The sequence below is a fragment of the Lathamus discolor genome, chromosome 4 (genome assembly GCF_037157495.1).
Source record: "Lathamus discolor isolate bLatDis1 chromosome 4, bLatDis1.hap1, whole genome shotgun sequence".
Classification (NCBI taxonomy): Eukaryota; Metazoa; Chordata; class Aves; order Psittaciformes; family Psittacidae; genus Lathamus; species Lathamus discolor.
In genome coordinates, this window is record NC_088887.1 from 35,697,390 (window position 1) to 35,721,101 (window position 23,712).

Genomic DNA, 23,712 nt, shown 5'->3' on the forward strand with positions numbered 1-23,712 from the left:
AAACCACCTGCTAGATTTTAATACCTTTAGTACCAACATCATCCCCTCAAGGAGTTTAATTCTCAGAGAAACCATCCTCTTCTCACATGAATACAGTATTAACATAAGGAAGCAGGGACCTGTTTTCCAGTGTATGAAAGAGTTAGTACTAGGCATTCCCTTCCTTATCTCCTGAAAAATAAATCTCTCTTTCATACCCATGCGTGTACATGCCTGCACATCAGTTCTGACGGCTCAGCCAAAACTCAGTCCTCTAGACAAAAATGAGGGTTCAAATCCACTGATAGCTTTCCTGAGCTCCCATTCTTGCTCTCCTTTGTCTATCCCAGAAAAAGGATGGAGTGCTCCACTTCAAGCCCTTCTCTGTTCTGTGTCACCAAAACTCAGCACCCTACCCTCCATCAATCCAAAAGCACCCCCTGGGTGCCAGCTGCTGCCCATCATGCTACAGCAAAGGGCAGTCAGTTTATTCCGCTCCCCCCTCCCATTGCTCATGGAGTCCACCAGGAAAAGTTGCTGTTAGTAAGCCCTGATAAGCCTTATTAGCCCCTCATTACGAACCAGGACTGATAATAGTTAACAATTGTCAAGCCACTGAGGCAAAGAAAGAGCTCCTGAGAATGACATTATCAATTCAAGGAATATAATTTTGTGTGGTACCGAGAAATTACACTGATTCAGGCTCTGAATGCAACACAGCGAGTTCAAAGCACACCATGTGCGTGTGTATTCACGAATACAGGAGCAGGAGTGCATGTGCATTCCCTCTCCTGATGCCTATCAGGCAGGAGAAAGGAGGTGAGTACCGCTCCGGTTTGACTGGGCACGTCTACAGCTATAATCACATCTGATCCCTTGTCTTGCCCTGCCAGATGCCAGCGTTGATCAGCATACTGCAGTGGCAGCTCTGGTTTCCCCATGCAGCAGCCGCCTCTCGCCATCAGAACACAAACATCACTTTGCCCAGGCATCTCAAAACTCAGCCCTTCCCTTTGGGCCTGAGAAAATAGCCAAGTTCTCTGCAAGTGTTTAAAAAATAGAAGTGGACATTTAGCAAGGTCTGGAGTCCTTTGGAGTTGCACCCCTCACCTGCCTGGGTTAACCTGCTCCGCACATCCCACCTGACTTCAGTCTTCAGAGCTCCAGTCCTTTCAAAGGGTGGCCCCTTCTAGACCAGCCGCCAGCTTGGCCTCAGGGGCAAGATTCAGGAAGACAAGGATGGGGAGCTCTCCCTGGCTCCTGTTCCAGCACAGCCTCCAGTGCTGGCGCATGAGGACAGTAGAAAGAACACGGCTCATCTCTGCAAAGAGAGGGAAAGCTTCTCTTTAGCACTCCAGCCAAATCCTGTTTCAGTGATGTAACTGGGTTTGAGCAGGCAGGGAAGTGACTAGGACGGTCTCAACACGCAAGGTCTTCTGCAGAGTGCAGTTAGGAGCTGCTGTGATTTCCTCATCGACTTTGGTAATGGCTCGCATGGCAGGGGAAAAAATTAGTAACACTGGAAGCCTTTATTCTTTTAGTGAGATTTCATTCCTCTGACAAACAATATGCACCTGAAAGTATGATCTCAGAGATCACAAAGCCAGCTCAGCTCACAGGCAAGGCTTGGCAGTGGTGTTAGAAGCCGTGCGCGGGCACACCAACCTCTCTGCAGTGATCTCCAAAGCAGCCTGTGTCCAGGCCACATGTGATGGAAAGCAGGAAAAAAGACAAATACCAACACAACATCCCTGTCCTGCCCATGTGTCTGTGGAACGCAGAGCAGGCATCCATGGCACCTCAAATTCAGCAGCTAGCAAAACCAGTGGGAGAGGTGCTGCTGGGGTGCCTGGCTCTTGCTCACTCTGCTGCACAGGGAATCGATGTTTAAGGGTACATCCTGCCCTGGGGAACTGATTAATCCTGATCGCTGGAGGGATGAATGCATCCAGTGACTTGATTGCATTTACAATGTTAAGCCAGTTGTTGAATCCAATTAGTGACTGTCGGCTCATGCAGGGTCCTGCATGCAGAGAAGTGGATCCACCCTGTGACCAGAATGATGCTTATGGGCTTGTAAAACAGAATCTATGCTGAAGAGTGACTGAGCATTGCAACACCCCACAACCCCTGTGTCTGCTACCTAGCAGTGGGCTGGAGCTGGGAGAAAGTGGATTTCACAGCTTGTGACTAACCACAAAATGTGCTGAGGAGAGCCTCTGAGCAGAAAAATTGTTCACTCCCCTTTGAGGACAAATAGTAAGGCTATGACAAAAGCCCAGTAGTCCCAGGCAATTTCCCCTTGCTTCCAGAGGTTTAGCAGCAAGTACCACTTCATAGCTCACTTGCACTAACACCTCAGTCACAGGACCCATGGTTCTTCCTCCCTCCTGCTGCCTGAGACCACCTCAGCATCTCCCACCACTTGTGCCATTCATGACAGGTGGTAGAAGAGACACCAGCATTAAATTCACCAGAGCTGTCCAGAGAGCTGCTTACATCAATAAGTGGCACGAGAGGGAGACTGGGATTTCCATTTCTCCCTGCAGCTGATGTTCATCTTCCCAGGCTGAAATGCAGCTTCTCCTCTCTTCCCTGTGTGGGAGCACACATCCCACCACACATCAGACCTCCTTCCAGTGGGCAGAGTGGGCTGGGTGTCCTGAAGTCACTTAGTCCTGTCTGCTTCTAGCTGCTCTCATGGGAACACAACCCACTGGTCCACATCATTTGGATGCCTGGGACTCATCAGGTCTCTTGTTTGGTGATTTACAATAGAGATCTGAGTAACTAAGAATTAAAGCTACACTTCTGTGCCAAAGCCATTATGAAGACATCGCTGTAGCGTTTTATAACCATCTTACTTCAACTAGGCTACCAAAGAGCCTTTCTTCCCACCAGGGCAGAGAGCTACCCTTTTGCTTGCCTATTTAATTGAATTTAAAGTGTACAGACCTCCTTTTGCAGAGAGGTATTAACTCCCCCCCACCCCCCCCAAATTAAGATCAGTACCCCAGTTTTTCTCAGACATACCACTAAAGGGAAAGCAGCATGGGTCTCATAAATAACTGCCTGATCTGTCCAGCTTTGCAGTTAATTTGGTGGCTCTTTGTTCCTGTTCCTGTTGTGCTCGCTTTCCATGAACAGAAAGCAAAAATGTTCATGGAAAATGGATTTCAAAGGCATGTGCATAAGTATTCCTGGAAATCTAATTTTATGTTTTCAGTAAAAGCATCTGCTACCATACAAGGGTTGAGAAGGAAAAAACAATAGGACATTTAGCTGACCTCTGCACAGCTACCTTCACTTCTCTCCCAAAGAAGAGAAAAGTGGGACCATATCCCAGCAAATACAAGAGTGATATTGTTAAGCAAGCAGGACAAGGCAGCTAAAATGCAGCTATTTTGTTCCTGTGGCATGAACAGAGGGGTTGCATTTAAAGCTCATTTTTTTGCAAGATGATGCTTGCAGAAGGAGATCTGTTTGGATATCCAGCAGGCAGCTGAGGATAATGGGTATGAGAGGCCCTAAATACCCATCTACCCATTGAGTGTGTAGATGAGCTCACCAAATGATAATAATGTTACTTTACCAGGAAATGGGAGAGAAATTATCAGCAAGAATAGGCAAAAAACCACTTAGCTGTAATTTCTGAAATCCTTTCCAGCTCTTGACTAGGATATTTTTGTTGTCACAGAATAAACCAAGGAACGGTAAAAAAACAGTTGCTCAGGGTAGCAGAAAGGGACGTAAGACAGAAGAGAACTAAAAAAGCACCCCGGCATGGTACAGGAAAAGCTCCATCAAAAATAATGAACCTAAATTCCCTGCCTCGGTGGCTGAAGAAACAAAGGATGAGATTGTCAGGCTCTGGAGGTCATAGCCTTAATGTGCTGTTAATAGTGTTTATATCATAAAGCTGCGTTGCTGCATTAGCTTTGATTTAGCAATGCCAGTTTACTTCAGCTGAGGAAGTGATCCATAAATTCAACTCTGCATCTCTGTAAGCACAGTGAAGGGAGAAAGGCTTGCTCATCCCTGGAGAAGATGAGGGGCCTGCTGGGCTGATTAGGCACTCCATGGTGCCCACCCTTGCTGTCACCGCTCTGTTACCTGCCTGTGAGGTGCAAAAGGGACAGCATGTAGAGTGTGTGGCTCAGACACCGGTTATGCAGCCCCATCCATCCACTCGTGGTAGTTCTACTTAATTTCATGTCCCACTCCAGCCGCACTCCAGCGGCTGGCTGCACAGGGAGTGAGCCTCAGAGTCTCTCTGAAATTCAAGTGTCAGGAGAAGAGATTTTAGGGTAAAACAATAAAAGTAATACTAGCAGATTGCTGGGACCAGGCAATTTCACTCAAGAGCTCTGAGGGAGCTCAGACTCGAAACTGCTGACCTATTCAGTACAATGCCACAGCAGCTGTTGAAATGGCGAGGCACCACAGGAATGGAAGGTGGCAAATGTTACATTCATTTTTAAAAAGGGCTTTTAGAGGCCATCCAGAGACCTGCGGGCTGGAAAGCTGGGCAAGGCAAATTGACAGAAAGTACAACATGAGCAGAATAACCAGCAAGGCGATAGAACGGGAAAGGAAAGTCTGTGGCGTGAAAGCTGCAGCAGTGCAAATCCGTTTGTGTCAAGACCTGGGCAACTCGGTATATTCATAAAAGATTGAACTGCAACCAAGTGGAGAGTGATCTCAGAGAACTGAATGACAGGTTGGTGAAATGACATATGAAACTCTCCAGCAGCAAATACAAAGCAAGAAGCATGAGGAGCACCAGCCCTAGCCACACAAAGATCATCAGGCGCTCTGCATTAACATCAGTCAGGAAGGACACCTCAAAGTCACTGAAAATTCCAGCTTACTGCTCAACAGTTGTCAACAAGGCAGAAAAAAAAAAAAAAGAGCTTTAGGAATGACTACAGAATTAAGAGAGAATGAAAAAGTGAGCACTTCTAGGGTACCCCTGCCTCAAACGCAGACCAAGGAGGAAGTAGAAGAATGGGTGAAGATACAGAGAGGTGGCACAGAAACATGCAATGGTTTCCATAGGCAGTCGGGCTAACTACAGTAGCGTTCTTCTGCTTGGTCACCTCAACAGAGAAGGGATGTGAAAGAGGTCCCAAAAACTCATGACCAGCGGGAGGTGTGAACACGGAAGCACTACTCATCGTGTCTGCTATCACAAGAGGAAGGCAGCACAACCCAATCTATTGGGCTGGAGGTCTAACACCAAGGAAAGGAAGCAATGCTTTCACATGGTGCAAAACTGCATTATGGCAGTCGTTGTCATGGGATGCTGGGAAGGCCACAGTTATAAAAGAATTCCAGAAGGGGTTAGCCAAATTCTTAGAGACTCGACCCATCTGCAGCTGCCAAACACAATGACCCAGATGCCAGTCAAAAATTCTCTTAACTGTAGTCTGCTTTTTGCTGAGCTGGTAATACCACAGAGGGATTGTGCTATGCTTGCCCTGTCCTTACACCCTGTCCCGAAGAGCCTGTTTCTGAAATGAGCTACCTGATTAGCTGGACCTTTGGTCTGAGCTGCTATCACTGCATAAGGCATTACAGGTGGTATAAGATGTATACTAAGAAGCTGGAGTTTATTGCAGGTGATGGTCAAATTTGTTCACCTCACATGAATGTCTTGCCTTTGGCAGGCTGCTAATATCTGATGCCTGATATCTGAAAAAGCATTTCTATGCTAAAAATCTATCTATCATGCCCCTGGCAGTCTGTACCTAAGACCAGCTCTTTCCTGATCTCCCACAGATGCTCTGCGAAATCCATAAACCATGACAGTGGATTACCTTTATCATTGATTTAACTGTCACCACTAAAAGTAGTTAACAGTCATGAAATAAGCCAGCAACTGTATTTGAAGCAACGTCCTCCCGAGGCACATATTTCCTTTTATCAGTTCCTAAATTAATTCTCCTTCATTGCGTGACGCGTGCCTTATTCTCACTTTGCAGGATGAATAAAACGGAAGCACTGATCACTTTCTTTCTCATGCACCATAATTTTGTACGCTCAACTGCTCTCCCTTCTGCCGCTTCTCCTTTCCAGCTGACACAGGCCAAGATTACACAACGATGCCTCTCGCCATGAGGAAGCCCTTTCATCTCTGAGGTGTGACTTATGCTCTGGACACAGTGAAGGAGAAGGTCATGGGTCTGGGGATGAGTTATGCATCATCAGCTGGAGGGCAGGAGGAGAGGGATGGGTGAGAGTCCCTCACGACCACGGCTGGACCACACTGGCACCAGAGTGCTCGGCTTGGTGTCTGCACTCGGCTTGCTCCGTACAAAAACAGCCTGTGTTTTTCATTTCTACTAGTCTAGCATCTCCTGCCAGCTCAAGGCATTTCCTTTCTTTAAAAAAACAGGGTTTGATCATTCACTTTTGGGGCTATCTAAACTTGCCAGCATCTGTTCCATCTGGACGGGAGGGGGGAAAACACTGACCCAGGACTGGTAAAGAAAGGAAAAGGAACTAGGTACCAAGTTGTAACATGGGAAACGAAGCCAAGAAAAACAGCATCTTCAGAGATATTAAAGACAAAAACAAACGTGGTAAATAGGAGCAGAGACGGATTTCAGAGGAAAGGCAGGAAGACAGTGACTAAAGCATCAGGAGTGCACCAGTGTACACATGGAAACTGAGTCCGGAGTCCCAGGGTTTCTTTGTTCTTGTTTTTCCTCCCATTTCACAGAAATCATGATGCTGTCAAGATCCCTCTATACCCAAGGGTCAATGATGTCAATGAAAGTTGGTGGAGCTGCACTGATTTATGTCCATTAAGGAGCAACTTTCTGAGATTTCCCAGAATTGCTGGGGTTTAAAATAATGCCCTGAGAACCCAGCTGAAAACAGCAGTTGGGATTATTCTTAAACCAGGTCGTATAAAGTCTAGATTGAAAATAATTAAAAATACCTCCATTATTTTTTTACCAGTTGCAAAATTCCTAACTTTGGATGGTCACAGTCAAAACAAAACCCTAGGAAAACATGTGCATGACACATTTGTACCAGTTTGAGAGCCATTGCAAATGCATACAGAGCTCTACAAATTCCAGCTCAGCAAACAGCGCCTTTAGAAAGCAAAGTAAATATTATCTCTGTTGCCCCCAGGCTTTTGTTTAACTTTTTGATTTACCTTCCCACCACTCTCCCCTGCCTTCAAAATGGGATAGACGGATTTGAAAGTAACTTCAGAATAAGGATCTAATTTTTTTCACCGTTGCTTGTTGGGAAACAAGAATGGGGTGGTTTTTTGTTTTGCTTTGCTTTTTCTTCTGTTTGCCAGGATAAACTAGAAGTTGCAAATATTTAGGGGCCCTCCTGCATGTGAAACCTCTCATCACCCTCATTCTAAGTGCATGTGCAGAATACAAAGCTCTCAGCCTCTCATGTCCCGTGTTCTTTCTGCAGACGACAGTCCAAGGCTGTGCATGTCTCTCAAAGGTGCAAAGGAAACACAAATGTAGTGAAGTAGAACTGGGGAGGAAGCCGAGGATTGGTTCTACAGTCTCAGTCCAGTACTGTCCCCATGGCATGGCCTACAGGCCCCTTCCCCTTCCAGCCTCATGCCACCCCAATCCCTTCCCCTCCTCTTGGCCATTCCCTCCCCAGCCCACACTCACTAACATCTTCTCCAGGTTCAGTGCCACCACCTCATCTCACAGGCAGCCACATTGGGTGCTCTTGAACAGAGGTGCACCCCTGCCATAGTCGCAGCAAAACCCAAGCATGTTTAAAGCCAGGCAAGGCACTGTGCACACATCGCTGCCTTAATCTGGCTGGGGCCTCTTTCAGATGAAGGTGATGCGGTTGAAGTGCTCAGCTGGTACAGACTAACTCACCCTTGACCATTTTCACTCCACAGACCTCTCTTACTGTCAGATTTTATAACCCGATTACTACTGACTTGGGTTAGATTCAGACAGATTGCCTACCAGAGAAAGGCTCAATATCCCATTATCAGATTTGTGAGCCTGCCATTCCTCTTCATTTAGTGCATAATAGAAAGTGTCAGTAGTGTCCTATGGAATTTGGCTTTACAACAAGTCCTAACTATGCAGGTAATATACACATGTATCAGGTAAAAATACTCCATGGAATCATATGCAGGACAACAATTTTAAAACCTTTTTTATTTAAATATTAAATAAAACACATCGACTAATCATTTTGGTGTACACCTCTCATTTTAACATAAGAAAGAAAATGATTGTTCAGTCATGATAAAAAATAAACTATACATCTCAATTAAACCAATCACGTAGTGTCTTTAAATACCCTATTGCATTGCAGTCTGCAGAACAGCACTGTCAAGGTATCTACAAAAAAAACCCCAGACTTTTTAAAATGACCTCTTTCTGCTCCAACAATAATTCCAAAGAGGTTCTACAGCAATTGGAAAAGAAAAACCAAAAAAATACTATGAAAGTAAAGTGCTTGTCATTGCTCAGGACAGGAAACAAAAGAATCTGTGGCCTTTTGATCCATGGCGTTAAGCAAAACAGATAGTGAAGAGGAAATTCTGCGTCTGAAGTATGTGTGCTACCCCTTACAAAACTGAAGGCAAAGTGGCTGCTTTGTGATGAGCTGGCTTCTCCTTGCCCTCCTCTCCAGCCATCTCCATGCAATCCAGTTTTTGGGCTTGGTTATATTTTTGGTTTTTTAAACCACACTAAAAATGAGCATGAGACTTTGGTGTTTTCTGTGCTGCAAGGCACCACTCATTAACAGAAATCCAACTCAAGCTATTTTCTCTCACTTTGAAGCTTCCAGACCATGCAGCAGCAGCGGCAAGCTGGAGATGCACCAGTAAAGACACACAGATACAACACACAGATAAAGAGGTCGTTTATGGAGAGCCACAGACAGAGCCACATGACATCTTCAAGCCTTCCTACTCCCACCAATTAACCTGGTCGATCTTTGGCTTTTTAATTCTTAAAAAAAAAAAAAACAAAAACCAAAAAACAGAACAAACCAAACAAAAAACAGGTATTGTATGACTTGCAAATGCGTAATACTGCAGGTTGCATGAAGCCAAGGTAACTTGAAGGCACCCCGTGTCACACTTGCGAAGATGGGTCCTTTAAGTGTTCAGACAGAATGCACCTATCTCCTGACATTCAGCTGGCAGCTTCCAGCCAAGCTGGGTGGCTGTTTGCTCACCTGCTTCCCAAGTTTGCATGCCCTCCCCACCTCATTTCTGTAGGAGCACAGGCTCTTCTCCCCATTATACCGAAGCACCCTGCCTTGGAAGGGGAGTGGGGTTTATACCAGAAACACAATGTAAGCATATTACAAAATATAAAAAATAACTAGTGTTATATAGTTTTCTGCTTCCTATTTATATACATATACAGCATTAAAAACCATAGGAAAAAAAAAACCAAACACCTATCTAATCCAAAACCTCAGTTTGCTAATATGCCAAAAACAAAACAACCAAAACCAAATACCCAAAGATTGTGCTGTGTTATTCACTTTTAATACAGTTTTGTTCAGAAATAGCTGTACTCCGTTAGAGTGGAATTCTGTTCTAGCCTATTCCTTTTGTCTTTGTCAGTATATAATTATAACCTCAATATTGCACATTTCCCCAAGAGTCAGTTCTGTTTGGACCCTGATAATGAAATGCATAAAAACACAATTAGCAGCGGAAATAACCATGTGCAGCACTAAGAAATACCCCTCAGGCAACTTGGTAGGCAACCTCCAGGAGGGCTTATCAAAAAGAAAGCCCTGCCCATCACCCCACTGGTACTAAGGCTTCCTCCTCAGTGCTCTGCAAGAATATGAATAAACTTAGCATTTATAGAAAGATTCCTAGAGATCATTCAGACTGACAAAATATATGCATGTGTGTGTATGTATATACACACACAACCCCCAAACAAATATTCCTGCAAGAGACCAGACATTATGCAATTTGGATCCTGGTATCAAGGGATACATTTTCAGCAGATTACTTGCCTCTGTACTAATTAGAAGGGCTTTTTAAGCTTTTCCAGCTGATGCATCAAGCAAGAACTTCACAGTTTTCATTTTCAGTATGTGTATCTGGGAGGTGTGGAATGGGGATGTTGGTTCCTTTAACTAAAAAGAGTGCTAACAGGAGGGGAAAAAAACACCCAACAAATGGCAATGCTTCCATTTTTGTCTTCTATGAATGCATAATGCTGCATGCCACTGGTTTTCTGTTTATTTTCTTTAAAAGAGGTAATCATCTTCACAAACCCATAAATGAATATTGTGAAAAAGGGAGGCTCTGGTCCCTTCTTTGAAAAGCCTCTCCCTGCTGTGTCACCACCGACAGCTGCTAATCTTGCATAACAGCAGAGCTGTATTGGTCTGACTTGAGTACAGTACCGAAGAGTTCTTCCCAAACCACATCCCTCCCTGTCCCCACAAATGCCCCACCCAACCTCCCCACCATTATTCTTCCTTTAAAAAAAATCAGTTTCTATTCATATTTGTTCAGTGCAAGAGTAGAAGAAGCAAAAAGACATACATATTGCTTGTTTCAGTTCTATAAAGTTGCCAGCTTTCTGAGCCAGACAGCCTCTTCCCATACTTCAAAATTTATTGCTTCTGAGAGTCACTCGTCCACACGACATCAGCCAGCCACGGAGCCACACGCACCATGGAACGGTGGTGGAAGCTCTTCACAACAAGAGCAGCAGGAGCTGCAGCAGCCAGGTCTCTCACTTCACCAGGACGAACTTCCCTAGCTGGTTGGAAGTCAGGTCCTCCATCTCACAATCCCCGTGCTGCAGAGTGACAGCGTCATAGCTTGGAGACTGTGCAGAGAAACTCTGCTGCTGAGAGAAGGTGGTGCCAACTGGAGAAACATTGCTGCTGATGTACAGGTGTGTGTCTAAAAGGTGAGCTGCTGAGGACACCGGTGACACGCTGACACCGAAGAAATGAGGTTGGAGCAGCTGGCTGTTGCCAAAGGCCAGCTCAAATGAGTTCTCTCTTTGTAGCTCTGACAACAGAAGAGAATTGGATGCTTTGCAGGTACCTAGGCTATCAGAGGAGGGGATGCCATTTGTTGCAGCTGTCTGAGAAGTCTGGGGACAAGCTGTCTGGAGTAGCTGGTGATGCTGGAGCTGGAGCATTCTGAACAAAATCCAAGGGTGGAAAAGGTTAATTTGCACTGCTAGCATGGTTTAATGTTTTTCTTCCTACTTCCTCTCCCCTAACCCTGACCACAACTTTCCCCTTTGTTTCCTTCTATCAAGCCTCTCCTTAAAAAGCCAGCACAATTAAAGCAAGCTGACCATGCCAGGGCAATGTGTTTTCACTTGGCTTTTCCCCACACTGGAGAGGGCAACTATCACCAGAAAGTTATCTAGTCACCACATGGCCTGCTAATAATAGATGTTCTAGAGACAACGTGTGCAGATAAACCGGAAACTCCATTTTCCATCTTGCTTCTATGGGAATGAAGAGGTGCTACCACACATGACATTTGAGGCCACTGGAATTGTGTCTCCTTTGTGGGCTGTAACTTTTCCAAATTACAAGGTCTCACTTCCTTGCCATGGGAAAATTACAGGAGGAGGCAGAGAAGGAAAGAAATCATTCCCAAAACTAACAAAGAAAAACACAGCTTGCAATGGGGAGAAGTCATGTTTTCCCCCACAGTACCAAACTGCTTCTCAATTCAGCGACCTCCAAATACTTGGACGTTGAGATTTTTAAGTGGAGCTGCATGTCCTGTGTTACGTATGCCAGTGCAGGAAGCCACAAAGGAAGCCAAGCAGTTTATCTGCTGCCACACAGCAAAGATGGAGGATAGGAATCCCCAGTGACCAAACTCCCCAACCTCTTTTGCTGTGTTTACTCCTCCTTGCTTGCCCCTAACCAAAGTAAACCCAATGAAAACAGCTAAACTTCTCCTGGCCAGCTTCTCACCTCTGCTGCTGTAGCACCTCCTCCAGGAGGCTTCTTCCCTCTCTGCTGCTCCCGCTGCTGCCGTACATGCAGGTGTTCGGCTGTGCGTGTTGAAAAGGGCTCATGGCACTCCTTGCTGCCCGAGATGAGGAGGACTGACACACCTGCCGAGCAAAGCCTTTGATTTTATTCAAGCCGAGAAACCCCTTGGCTCGAGCGTTCTTCCGCAGCTGCTGCCTAAAAGCCTTCAAGCCTGTGGGACATGAGGAAAAGAAATGCACTTTAATCCTCCTTAGCATTTGCCTAGGAGCCTACTTTACAGATCAGCCTTTCTGGGCAGCTGCCTTCATTTGCGTGCGAACCGCACTACAAGAGACTGTAACTCTTCAGATCACATTCACCCCTCTGCCTGATAGTCAAAGAAAGAATTATGTAATGGAACAGGGTTTGGGACAGCTGCACCCTTGTGTAGATGGGCACATGTACAGCAAAGGAGAAAACTGACAGAAATCATGATGTTGTGCACCCTGTGTTTTAGAAGGAAGGCAGAGCCTACCATCCCACTCATGGCAGCAGAAATACTTCATTGGGCATTCTGAATCGGTTGTCTAAGAACCTCTCATCTAGGCACCTTCCTCAGCGCATCCAGTTCTCCCTTGGGGACCCTGAATACATGAGGCAGAATATCCAGGTGACTGTCCTCGGTGTAACACTAACACAGGCAAGCAAGCATCCCTGCATGCTACCCTCTTCTAGGGGCTGTTGGAAGGGTGAAATTCCCCAGCAATAAAACAAGGAAGACATTACCTTGAGTTAATGAGGTATCAGATGCTCGCCTTCCTTCTTGGAAGCTGATAGGCAGGAGAGAAGCACCTCCCATGCAGCCCTGCGCTTGTAACACCGGAGCATCAGACTGGGAAGCTAGGAAGGGCGACGTCATCCTAGCTGTGGCTGGACTCCCCGTCACTGCTTGACCTGCCAAACAGCTGCTCAGGGCCACTGAGCTGTCATTTGAAGATGAAGTAAGGCAGCTGTCTGAACTAGTTCCCTCTGTGGGGCTTGCAGAAGAGGAAATGACTATACCTACAGAGGAGAAGGAAGGAGAGAAAGAGCATTCCCAAGATGAGTATGGAAAGGAACAAACATAACATCAGAGACTTCTGCCCACCTACACTGGCACTAATAAGCAACTGCAAGCTGGAAAGGTGTCCAGCAGCTCGTGTTGTCACAGGGCTTGACTCCAGCAAGGGGTCATCAGTGAATAACCTCAGTTTGGGCTCCCATCCAGTTGGCAGGACTCTGCCAGTAATCACCAGGCTATGCCACATCAGGCCTAGAATTTTTCCTTAGTACAGCAGCTCTGACAAAGGATTACTGTTTTGTAATGTTTTGCTTGTTTATTTAGTTCACGGGGTCTGGATGTACCAAATACAGACATTGATGGCTTTTTTTGTTAATTCAGCTGCCCCCACTTTTCCCTGGTACAACAGCAGAAGCAGGCAGAGAAGGGTTATGTCCTGCTTGTGAGAATGCTTCCCTCTCAAGTGATCTACTTGAAATACAACAGTGCAACTTCTCTTCCTTCACAGCCATGCTTACTTATAAGAAGTCAGAACTGGGGAGGACAGAGCATAGACCTCTTTTCTGGGCTTTCCTATCCCAGTCAAGGTAAAATCAGCACATACTCCCCAGGCATTTGCCCACTGAGGCAATCCTTCTCTGTCCTTCTCCTCTAAATACAGACACCCTCCATCTCTCCCAGACTTACTTACATGGAGTGGCATGCTGATAGAAATGAGTGGTCACTTCAGCCAGCGTGTGCCTTCTGCTGGTGTTGCTGGGGATGTGGATGGGGTGCTCATATGCCTTAATTTCATCTTCCAGCTCCTTCTCTTGCCTTACTTCTTCACTAATGGTGGTCTCCAGCAGGCTACTGGGCGAGATGGAGCGGTTCCGGAAGAGCCCATTGAAGTTGGGATCCACAGGGAAGAACACAGGCTGCAAAACATGTCACATCACAGTCTGAAGGGCATTTCACTTATTTCTGCACTACCTTTTAATACTCTTCATAGCCCTGTGGCGCGCCTTCAGTAGGTGTATTGTTTGAAAGGCTACCACGACACCATGGCCAAATGTCAAACAAAGATTGGCGGGAGAGAGCAACAGAGTCACAACCCCTGTTGTTTCAGATTGGCAGAACAATGGAAAAAAAACTAACATACAGTTTAGCTGAGAACACAAACCTGTAATGGATTGCTCATGTCGCAGTCCATTTCTGCCTGCAAGGATGGCTGAATTAGGCTCTGAGGCTGCTGGTAAAGCAGAGATGATCGTAGGGTTTCACTAGTGAGACTCTCCTGAGCCATCTGGAGAGAGAGCGATGCACAAAAGCCATTAGATACTCTGCAGTTCCAAATGACTTTTCAGATACTGGAGGCTCAAGGAATTCCAGAGCCATGCTCCATGCAAGATTTCTCCATATGCTTTCTATGAAAATGAACAATGCTAGTCTTTCCACGCCAAAATAGACACAAAACTTCTCCTAGGTTGGACAATTTAACTGGAATTCAAATTTAATTTGAAAAGGCACCGAGAGCACACTTTAAAGGGGGTGGGAATGTCAGAAAAAAATACACAAATTGACTCATGAAGTACTTCTGAGGATCCTATGGGGCATGTAACGAAGTGTAACTGACCCATGCCGAAGCGGGCAAATTTCCATGAGAAGCCTAATCTTCTGGCTCACACTGACCTGCACTAAAGGCAGACTACTCCTTGGACCATAACCAACAGTCACTTTTTAGGAAACAGGCTTAGTATTCCACCAACGTCCTGCTGAAGAACAGCAGGACGTGTCCTGTGAGAGGGCACCAATATCAGAATTGGGTTTCAGAAGCTTGAGAGTTACCATTTTGTGTTTTCCCATAGTGAGGGGCCGGAAAAGAAAAAGAGCCAACAGACAGAGCTTCCCAGTAGGTAATATCCTTCCTTACCTCAGCATTGCTGATTTCAGAGCTCCTTGGCCTTTGCTGACGGCCAGTTGCTGGACGACTTGATAGCTGGCTGCTTCGATACTCCTTCAGGCGCTCCAAGAGCAGGTAATAAATTGCAGCAAAATGATTGTAGCTGCTATTTTGCAGAGACTAGAATGACATTGAAAGGACCCTTGAGTTACAGGTAACTCAGGATATAAGCAGCCAAAATTCATCACTAAAGTCTCATAATAGCGTACTCCAAAAGTAAGTAAAAAGCCAGAAGGGCAGTGAAGATTCTACTGCATTGTGACACTGGATCCAGGCTAGCCACTGAATGACGTACATATATACAACTGCACCGCCGGCATTCTCATAGTCAATGAAGAAGTATCTAAAGGGCAAGCACTTCTCACCTCAACAGTCCTCTGTCTGTCAATGCCAAGCGTTTGCATGATCCCAAGCACCTGCTCGTTGTAGTCACCCAGGTTAGAGTTGTAGTTTTGCATGGAGAAGGACAAAGACTGCTGCTGTTGAAGAGATGGGTCAGCTTGCATCCACTTGTGCTGCTTTATTTGGGAAATGGTTATTCGCTTGGTTGGGTCCACAACCAACATCCGTCGGATTAGTGTTTCACAGTCTGGGTGACAAAGAGAAACTCCTGAGCAAGGAGTGAAAAAACCAGCCCAGCCCAAGGTCACTGCTAAGTAACCTTCCCAACAACAGTGTATGATGTCTACGAAAATGAGAATTAAAGGATTCTGAGCAGCCGATTCCTGACCTGACTGCCAGATATTCAAAACAGCATTAGAGACGTCCACGTACATTTCACAAAAGCAACACGTCACTACAGAAGTGAAGCTGTACTAGATACCAGCAGGTTTCAGGTGACCTTGTACCTTGTAGGAGAGGTAGTTTTGAGTGGATGCAGGTTTTACAATGTTACATCCACTTAAAATATGTCAGAATTTAGCGCAGAACACCATCACATACAACTTTCTGGACCCTATATACAGCTTACTGGTTTATAACCAGGAAATTAAAGCCATTCGTGACTACAACTGATAAAGATCAGACTTCAAGAAACACCTTTCACTTGAAGACAGAGGCACATTCACTTGTTTTCAAATCCAAATCAGAGAGGTGATAATACACTTCAATTCTTTTTTCTCACCAGACTATTGGAGTGCTCAAGAAACAGTACTAAGCCCCACTGTTTCTGCTCTCATTGACAGCATAGCCACACTGAAATACGCCCTTTCTGCATAGCTAAAATACCTTAGGAGAACTACACCCATCTCAGCACTGCACACTAGTCACATTAAGCTCCTGTTTTCTCTGATTTGTGAGTGATTATTTCTCCAGCTAAAGTGCCAAGTATTTTTATAATCATAGAGACAATATAAGAAAGGAAACTACAGCATCTTAGATGCACCATAAAGCAGATCCCAGCAAAAGTGTGCAACCAGCCCCCTGACTATACAGGCTGCCCTACAGAAATTACCAGTCACATACAGACAAAGTGATTGCCAGCTGCAAAACCAGTCCCACCTGTCACTGCGTCAGGAAGGAACAGGACAGCTATTTCTTTATTTGTAGCCCCTTTTCTAACATGAAGGATCTGAAAAAAGCACCTTCAGACATGAAGTAAGGGATGCGGAACCGCCCCTCCAGCACTCTTTGCCTCAGCGTTGGTAAATTGGGTCCATCAAAAGGCAGAGAACCACAGACAAGGACATAGAGCACCACTCCAAGGCTCTGTCAACAGGAAACAGCACAGCATGTAAGTGACTCCAGCAGATGCAGTGATTTTGAAAGCCTACAGACCTCACAAACTGTAAAGTATGATTTCTAAGGAATAGCAAGCTTACCCATATATCAAGGTGAGGTCCTTCATATTCTTTGCCTTCAAAAACTTCTGGAGCTGCATAAGGTGGGCTTCCACACCACGTGGAGAGGGGCTCTCCTGACTTGTAGAAGTTTCCAAAGCCAAAGTCTGAAATGCAGGTAAGACATCATTCAAACACATGCTAACTATTTCAGAAGTACCAGAAAATGGAGAGATGGGAGAAGCTGTATTGTTTTCTTTTCCGCCTGTTCTTTTAAGCTGTTCTCTTTTGTCCAGAGGCTACATTCAGAGAAATACTAGTAACTTTTGTTTTATTTTCAGTTACCATAAACACATTTAAAGGATCATCCTAGGGAGACCGAATTTGACTACATGCCTAATATTTATAGAGTAACCGTGTATTTTTTATTACCTGCTAACTTGATATTCATGTTAGCATCTAGCAGAAGGTTTTCTGTTTTGAGATCCCTGTGAACTATGTGGTGGCTGTGACAATATTCCACTGCTGAAAGAATCTGCCAGAACTTCTTCCGTGCTTCACTTTCACTTAAGTGCCCATTGGAGGTCAGATGATCTGCAAGACAAAATATAAGAGGCACAGGATTTAGAAACACCTGGAGGAAACTTTTCACAATGCCACAGGTGCTGCCCTTGCTGTTTGACAGCTGACAACACCAACCCTGGATTTTTAACCAGAATACATGTATTACTCAGGAATGACCACAAGAAAGCCACGGTTTCTAAATCTAAAGAGCTCTTAGCTCTGGCAGTGAGGACTTACCAAACATTTCTCCATTCTTTGCAAACTCAGTAACGATATAAAGCATATCCTTTGTCTCCATAACCTGTGAAGACACAAGAAGACATGCTTTAAAAAAACACAGACCTCTGTAGTTTCATTCTTTTTTTCCAAGTGTATTCTCAAACCTGACTTCAATTATTTATATACCACAGCAGCTGGCAATAAAGGCATCTGATTTTGCACCACAGTGTTCTTTCCAAGCAATGGTAATGAAAAAGATAACAAATCAATGTTTATGTGCCTACAATACACAATGGCTTCCCATGCCATTGTTCTTCTCACCATTATCCTGCCACCTAATTTCCATAAGGTAACTGATGAGCATTTCAATAATTTCATACACTTCCTTGAATGCCTTTTATTTTTGTTAAAATATGCATATACAGTTTTACAATTCCTTTGATATATTTTGAACATGCAAGACCACTTAAAATTTATATAAAGTCATCCTTGTTTCAAGGCTTGCAGCTACTCAGATCAGGGGAGACTGCTGCAACTTGGACAGATCAAGAAGCAGTATCAAATACCCTGCTCCCATTTGGTGTTGGCAGGGACATGGCAAGCCTCCCATGCAAGTGACAATAGGTTGCTGTTTGTGTAGCAGCAGTCCCTGATGCACATCAACAACTGTCAATATCTAGCTCAGCCTACACCTATCAATCTAGCAGCGATTTCCTTTGATATTTTTTTCTTTTGGAGGAAAAAAAAAAAAGTAAAGAACTAAAATCAAACCATGAATGAGAAATGCTGAGCGTTTCCAAATTCATCTTCAGTTACTATGGCACATCTTTCAAATGCTGCATTTCAGATTTTAAAATAACAACACTTCTCTAGAACTGGACTCTCAAGGAACAGATACTTTGCTTTGGAAGAAAAAGGCTCACAACAGGTTAACAATCGAAAAAGCATCAATGCCACTTCAAAGGCTGTAATTTCCAGGCTCCTAACACAACCTTTTTCTAAGACTCTTGTCCTCCCCTCACTACAAGTACACACAGACACAAAATGAAAATAAACAAAGAGGGAGCAAAGGAAAAGAGGTTCCCAGTTTAAAAAAATGAAGGAAAGTGTTCTGGGAAAGTTGCCAGCTGGATGAAATTAAGACGCGGTGCTGAAACTAAAACAATGATGAAATAATACAAGAACACACACCCTGCATTGGTATGTCATCTAATTCCAACCCTGCTTCTCAGTCTCCACCAAACAGGTAAAGCATCAGTTACAACAACAAAGAAAAGAAAACTTCACTGAAAAGAAGTTGTGGTCCACTACCAACGTCATTTGCTCCATCAAGTGAAGTGGTTCAACTAGTCGGAATTTAACCTGCTTTTCTAAAAGCTTCGAAATAGTATTTTCACCCACATCATTCCACTGACATGAAATCAACCAAACTGTTAGAATGCTTCTGTATATCCTGTGCTGCCCTATGGGCAACAATGACGTCAGGTGCCAACACAGAATAATTTTTGTTATGATGGTTAATACTATAAATATCAAGCACTTCATGTGTGTCAAAGTCTTTAAAAATAATGCCTTCCTAAGCACCTGCGTTACTGGCTCTTCAGCCTTACACCGTAATTACATTTTTTTTCTTTCTTTCCTTTTTTTTTAAAGCTAACAAACTCAACGGTAAGATTGCAGCTGATAATAGTGTTTGCTACCGCACATGGACTTTCAGAACTGCTGCTTCACCCATCTACTCCTCTCTGCCCCCTGACCTTCTAGAGAGGTCCAGACTAGCTGTGATACCTCTTCCCTGCTCATTGCAGGGAGGGTGGATTAGATGACCTTTAAAGGTCCCTTCCAACCCAAACCATATTATGATTCTATGATCTTCTTAAATCCACATGGCACTGTTTATTTAAGGGGATTAAGAGGAACTTACAACAAATGCTAATTAGATTGAATATTCTGAATTTGCAAAGCAGTCCTCACTCACAGGACAATGTGGGCACCACACATGAATTTCTTCTTACTGTTACATGTGCCCATCAGAACAAAAACTGAACAAATCGAATCCAGAATTCCTACTGTGACACTCTACAAGAGGAAAGGTATTTAAAATTAATTTTCAAAGCTACACAGACTGGAAGAGAATAACCGAACAGGTCATTTTTTGATGTCTTCTAAGATACCAACATTCACTGACTTTTCTACTTAGATCAGAATTCTAATTCTTAGCGTAGCTTTCTACTTAGATTGATTTGGTTTCATTGTTGCTGATTTTAAAACCCTTCCACTTATGCAAACTCAACTTTTGTGCTTTCTTTTCTGCTGTCCTACAGGAGTTTAAGTCTTCCTCTTATCAAAAGCACTTAAGAAGTTCCAGCCCTCTAAACTGGAAAAGCAGAGGAGTTTTGAAAAGCAAGTTATAATCACAGGAGTTCAATCAGCTCCTTAACCTGAAACACTCTTCAGCCTAGTTTTAATTATAAATTTTACACAGCATTTTGTCAAAAGGCTGCCTAAATGCACCAGAATCTTGTTCAAAGAATGATGAATGACTTAAAAAAAAATCAATTCAAGTGTTTTTCAAAAAGTATTTCGATAGGCATTCTCTCTGCAAACATTAAATGTCAAATTACATGCAGTAGAAGAGCAGAGGCATATCTCATCTGCATGTCGAACTTCAAAGCTGCCCTCTTACCTGATAAAGCTTGATAATGTGGGGATGATTCAAAAGCTTCATTATCTGAACTTCTCTATAAATCTTCTCCAGATTGCTTGGGTCTAACCTTGTTTTGTCTATTATTTTTATTGCAACCTGCAGATTAAAGAAAATAATAAAATAAAACAACCCCAGCTATTACAAAATAGGTACTCTTAAAGTTAAGATCTCTTAAAATAGAAACAAAACCCCAAACCAAAACCCTACACACACACACAACTCACAAAATCCAAGCAAAGTAGCTTTTAAAGTACAGACTTGACAAAGCTGATTCTGTTTTTCAGAACTGCCCAGAATTCACGACGCAGAGCGTTTTCATTTTTCTTTTCTACGTCAAAAGATTATACATAAGGTAGTGAACAGAACTGCTGAAATTAGCACTGGACAGGATTCCGTAAATCTTTTAATCCACCCCATGCCAGTGAAAAGCAGATTCCCACAACCGACTGTTTTCTACAGGAGTGACTGATAGGATTTTGACATACACCAGAAATATATACATGGTTGCATGTGCGCTAATAGATTATTTCTGCAAGTTCTTTGTTCTTGAAGCATGCACATTGAGTGAAAAAAAAACACAACCCGTCTAAAGTCTTCAGAAGGTCTTAAATTTGTCGGACTTTTTAGCAAACTAGGACGGAGTAACTCAACAAAACTATCCAAACACTCACAAATTCAAGGCCAGGTTGAACGCGGATTTCAGCAACCTGGTGTAGTGGAAGGTGCCCCTGCCCATGGCAGCGGGGCTGGAGCTGGATGATCTTTAAGGTCCCTTCCGACCTAAACCATTCTGTGATCCCATGGAACTCTGGATTTCACATATCCTTGCTCAGTTTCAGTTTGAGGTGGGCTGCACTGCACACACCGGGAAGCTCTTTCGAGGAGCCCCATCCCACGGGCGCGCGGTCCTGAGGCACGCTGAGCCCGCGGGACTTCGCAGAGCTCAACGCCGCTCTCCTCACCCCCAGCTCCGGCTTCCCTTTGGCGGTGCTGCCGGAGGCAGCTCCGCCGAGCGAGCCGCAACCCCCCGCAGCCGCACACACACGCAGACATCCCTCCGTGTGCTCCGCACCCACCTGCGTTTTGGTCACTCTGTGCCTAGCCAGTTTGACCACGGCGAAGTTGCCTTTCCCCAAGGTCCTCTCGATGTCGTAGAAGCCGACTCGCAGAGGCCGCTGCTGGCCCTGCCCGGCGGCGGGCACCGAGGTGTACTCTGACATGATCACCATGGCTCGGGGTGGCGGGCAGCGCGCGCGCCGCGCCTAGCGGGGCACCATCCGCGCTGCCCGCGGGCGCTCGCACCTGCACGGGGACACGGGCACAGCGCGCACCCCCGTCAGACCCGGCCGGCTCCGGGCGACGAACGCCCCCCCCGCCGGCCCTCACCGTCCCCTCCCCTCGCAGCCCGCCGGGCTCCTCCCCGCGTGCCCCGCGTCCGAGCTTCGCTGGCCCCGCGCGCTCCCTCACCCGCTCCCGCTCGGCCGTCGGGGCGGCCGTTGAGCCGCCGTACCTGCCGGGCGGGCGGGCGGGCGCTGTCCGCGGCTGGTGTCGCCAGTCTGTGCCGGTGCCGCCGCTGCCGCGCAGGAGCGTGTGCGTGACTCCGACCGACTGACGGACTGACTGACTGTGTGTGCGTGTGTGTGTGTATGTGTGTGTGTGTGTCTGCGTGCGTGTGTGTGTGTGCGTGCGTGCGCCGGGGGGCAGGCGGGAGCACGCGGGATGCCCCGGCCGCCCCCCTCCGCGCACACCCCGCCCTCCCTGCCTCCCTCCCGCCTCTTTTCCCCCCGCCCACCGCCCGAAAGCCGAGACGGAGCCCATTGACGTCACTTTGACGCCAGAGAGACGCGCGCCCGGGCGCGAGGCTGAAGGGGAGCGAGGCAGCGGGCCGTTGCCAGGGAACGGCGCGGGCTGACGCGCGCGCTGATGGAGCCGTCGCTCGGGAGACGGAGGGGCGGTGACGTCAGGGCCGAGAAGAAAGGGGGGGGGGGGGGGGGGGGGGGCGAGCGCGCCCCTGCGCTGTCACGTGACGCGCCCCGTCTCCCGGCGGGGTCGCCCCCTGCCGGCGCGCCGCAGCCGCCGGCCGCCGTTAAGCGGGGGGTGGGCGCTCGGTGCCTGCGCGCCGCCGGGGTGCACGGCGTGAGGGCCCGCCGGGGGGGGGGGGGGGGCCCGGGGGCCCCGCGCTGAGCCCGCAGGACGGGGCGCACCGCCCATGGTGACCCCTCTTCTCCCCAGCCCTGCCGGCGGGCGTGCCGGGTCCCCGCCAGCCCCATCCCAGCTACCCTGCGGCGGAGCCCGCCGGGTGCGGGGCCACTCACAGCGGCTGTCCCGCTGGCAGTAGGGAAAGCGTGGCTGCAGCCCGGCGGGGAACGTGTGTTCCTAATCCCAAAGGGCAGGCAGTGCCCCGCCTCCCCCCCAGCTTTGCGCCGGTGTCCGCGGCGGGTACTGACCCCCGTTCCCCTGCACAGGACCAACTACCGTTCCCGGGGTTGCCCGGGCATGATGGAAGGATACTTCCCTAGAACGGCCCCTCTGGCACCCCAGATGGGGCTGAGCCAGCCTGCCGACAGCAAACCTTTGGGTCCACCAGTTGGTCACAGGCTGGAAGGGATACATAGCATGTATGAATATCCAGTCCCGTGATACTTGTGCAACTTACTCCCGTGTTCTGAACACACCTGCAGTGCTATTACCTCTGGTCAGCCTGGAAGTGAGGTTTGAGAAGTCACCTTGGCAAGGTGACTCCTGACAGAGGAGGCTGTTTGGGATTGAACCTCAGCACCTTGAAAGTGCCCATGAGGTTCCTCTCAAGGACAAATGTGGAGTGGCAAATGCACTGAGTTCTAACACACAGGTCTTTAGCCTTCGCACAGCAAGTGACCAGAATGTGTGTACGTTTGGTCTCAAATCCCAGTTTAGCCTCGAAAATAAGCCTTGAATGATGCCTGCCACATCTGTTACTCAACTTTATGAGAGCCAGCCTAGGCTTTTTTTCAGACAAGTAATTCTCCAGCCAGTGGTTGGGCTTCCGGCTGGAAGACCATGCGTCTGACTCTGAACCCCTCACCTGGCCATCATAGCCAATGGCACACCAGGCAGTGACCCTCCTCTTCCGTCTACAGGCACCATGTGGATGGGGTTTTCCAGACTGCTTGGAATAAGGCAATGCCTTGGGTGGAAGAGGCAGAGCTCTGATTCACACTGAAGACTTCAGAGCAATTGGTATCCTTGTTTTCACCTGCAGTTGGTGGTCTCCTTGGTGGTCATTCAGTGGTGCCTGAATGGCTTCTGAAGGGCTCAGGAGGGACCCGCAGTGGGAGAAGGGGGAGATTTTTGTCAGTTTTTAAGGATTTATTCTAAGGAAGGGATGAGGAAAGCTCTCTATAAATCAAATTACATGGTACATGAGCTGTGTGTCATCAGCATGCCTCAGATCTGTCGGGACGTTCCAGTGAAGCAAGCAGGACTTCCTCTGCGTCTCTTACCTAACAAACTATATCGCTTGTGTTACCCACCA

General features: G+C 46.5%; 2 protein-coding genes across 4 annotated transcripts in view; one reads left to right on the forward strand and one right to left on the reverse strand.

The window, feature by feature from the left end:
• The first annotated feature begins 5,342 nt into the window (after positions 1 to 5,342).
• Positions 5,343 to 23,712, forward strand: part of RRP1B (ribosomal RNA processing 1B) — a 158,547-nt gene continuing 140,177 nt past the window's right edge. The window contains exon 1 of the mRNA XM_065677058.1: positions 5,343 to 5,346. The gene's annotated coding sequence lies outside the window, so the exon portion shown is untranslated. The remainder of the gene's footprint in view (positions 5,347 to 23,712) is intronic.
• SIK1 (salt inducible kinase 1) lies at positions 8,126 to 21,953 on the reverse strand. Of its 3 annotated transcripts, XM_065677054.1 has the most exons (14): positions 21,709 to 21,953; positions 21,275 to 21,500; positions 20,178 to 20,294; positions 17,510 to 17,573; positions 17,141 to 17,302; positions 16,751 to 16,875; positions 16,514 to 16,637; positions 15,296 to 15,519; positions 14,901 to 15,050; positions 14,151 to 14,273; positions 13,680 to 13,905; positions 12,715 to 12,990; positions 11,929 to 12,160; positions 8,126 to 11,130 (listed from the first exon to the last, which is right to left on the reverse strand). In XM_065677054.1, the coding sequence occupies exons 2-14, from the start codon at positions 21,425 to 21,427 to the stop codon at positions 10,713 to 10,715; spliced, it is 2,394 nt and encodes a 797-aa protein (XP_065533126.1). In that variant the 5' UTR covers positions 21,428 to 21,500; positions 21,709 to 21,953; the 3' UTR covers positions 8,126 to 10,712. The 3 variants fall into 3 exon arrangements, with proteins under 3 accessions (XP_065533126.1, XP_065533127.1, XP_065533128.1); XM_065677055.1 differs by lacking the exon at positions 21,709 to 21,953 and having other exon boundaries at positions 21,275 to 21,561; XM_065677056.1 differs by lacking the exons at positions 8,126 to 11,130; positions 11,929 to 12,160 and having other exon boundaries at positions 12,850 to 12,990; positions 13,676 to 13,905.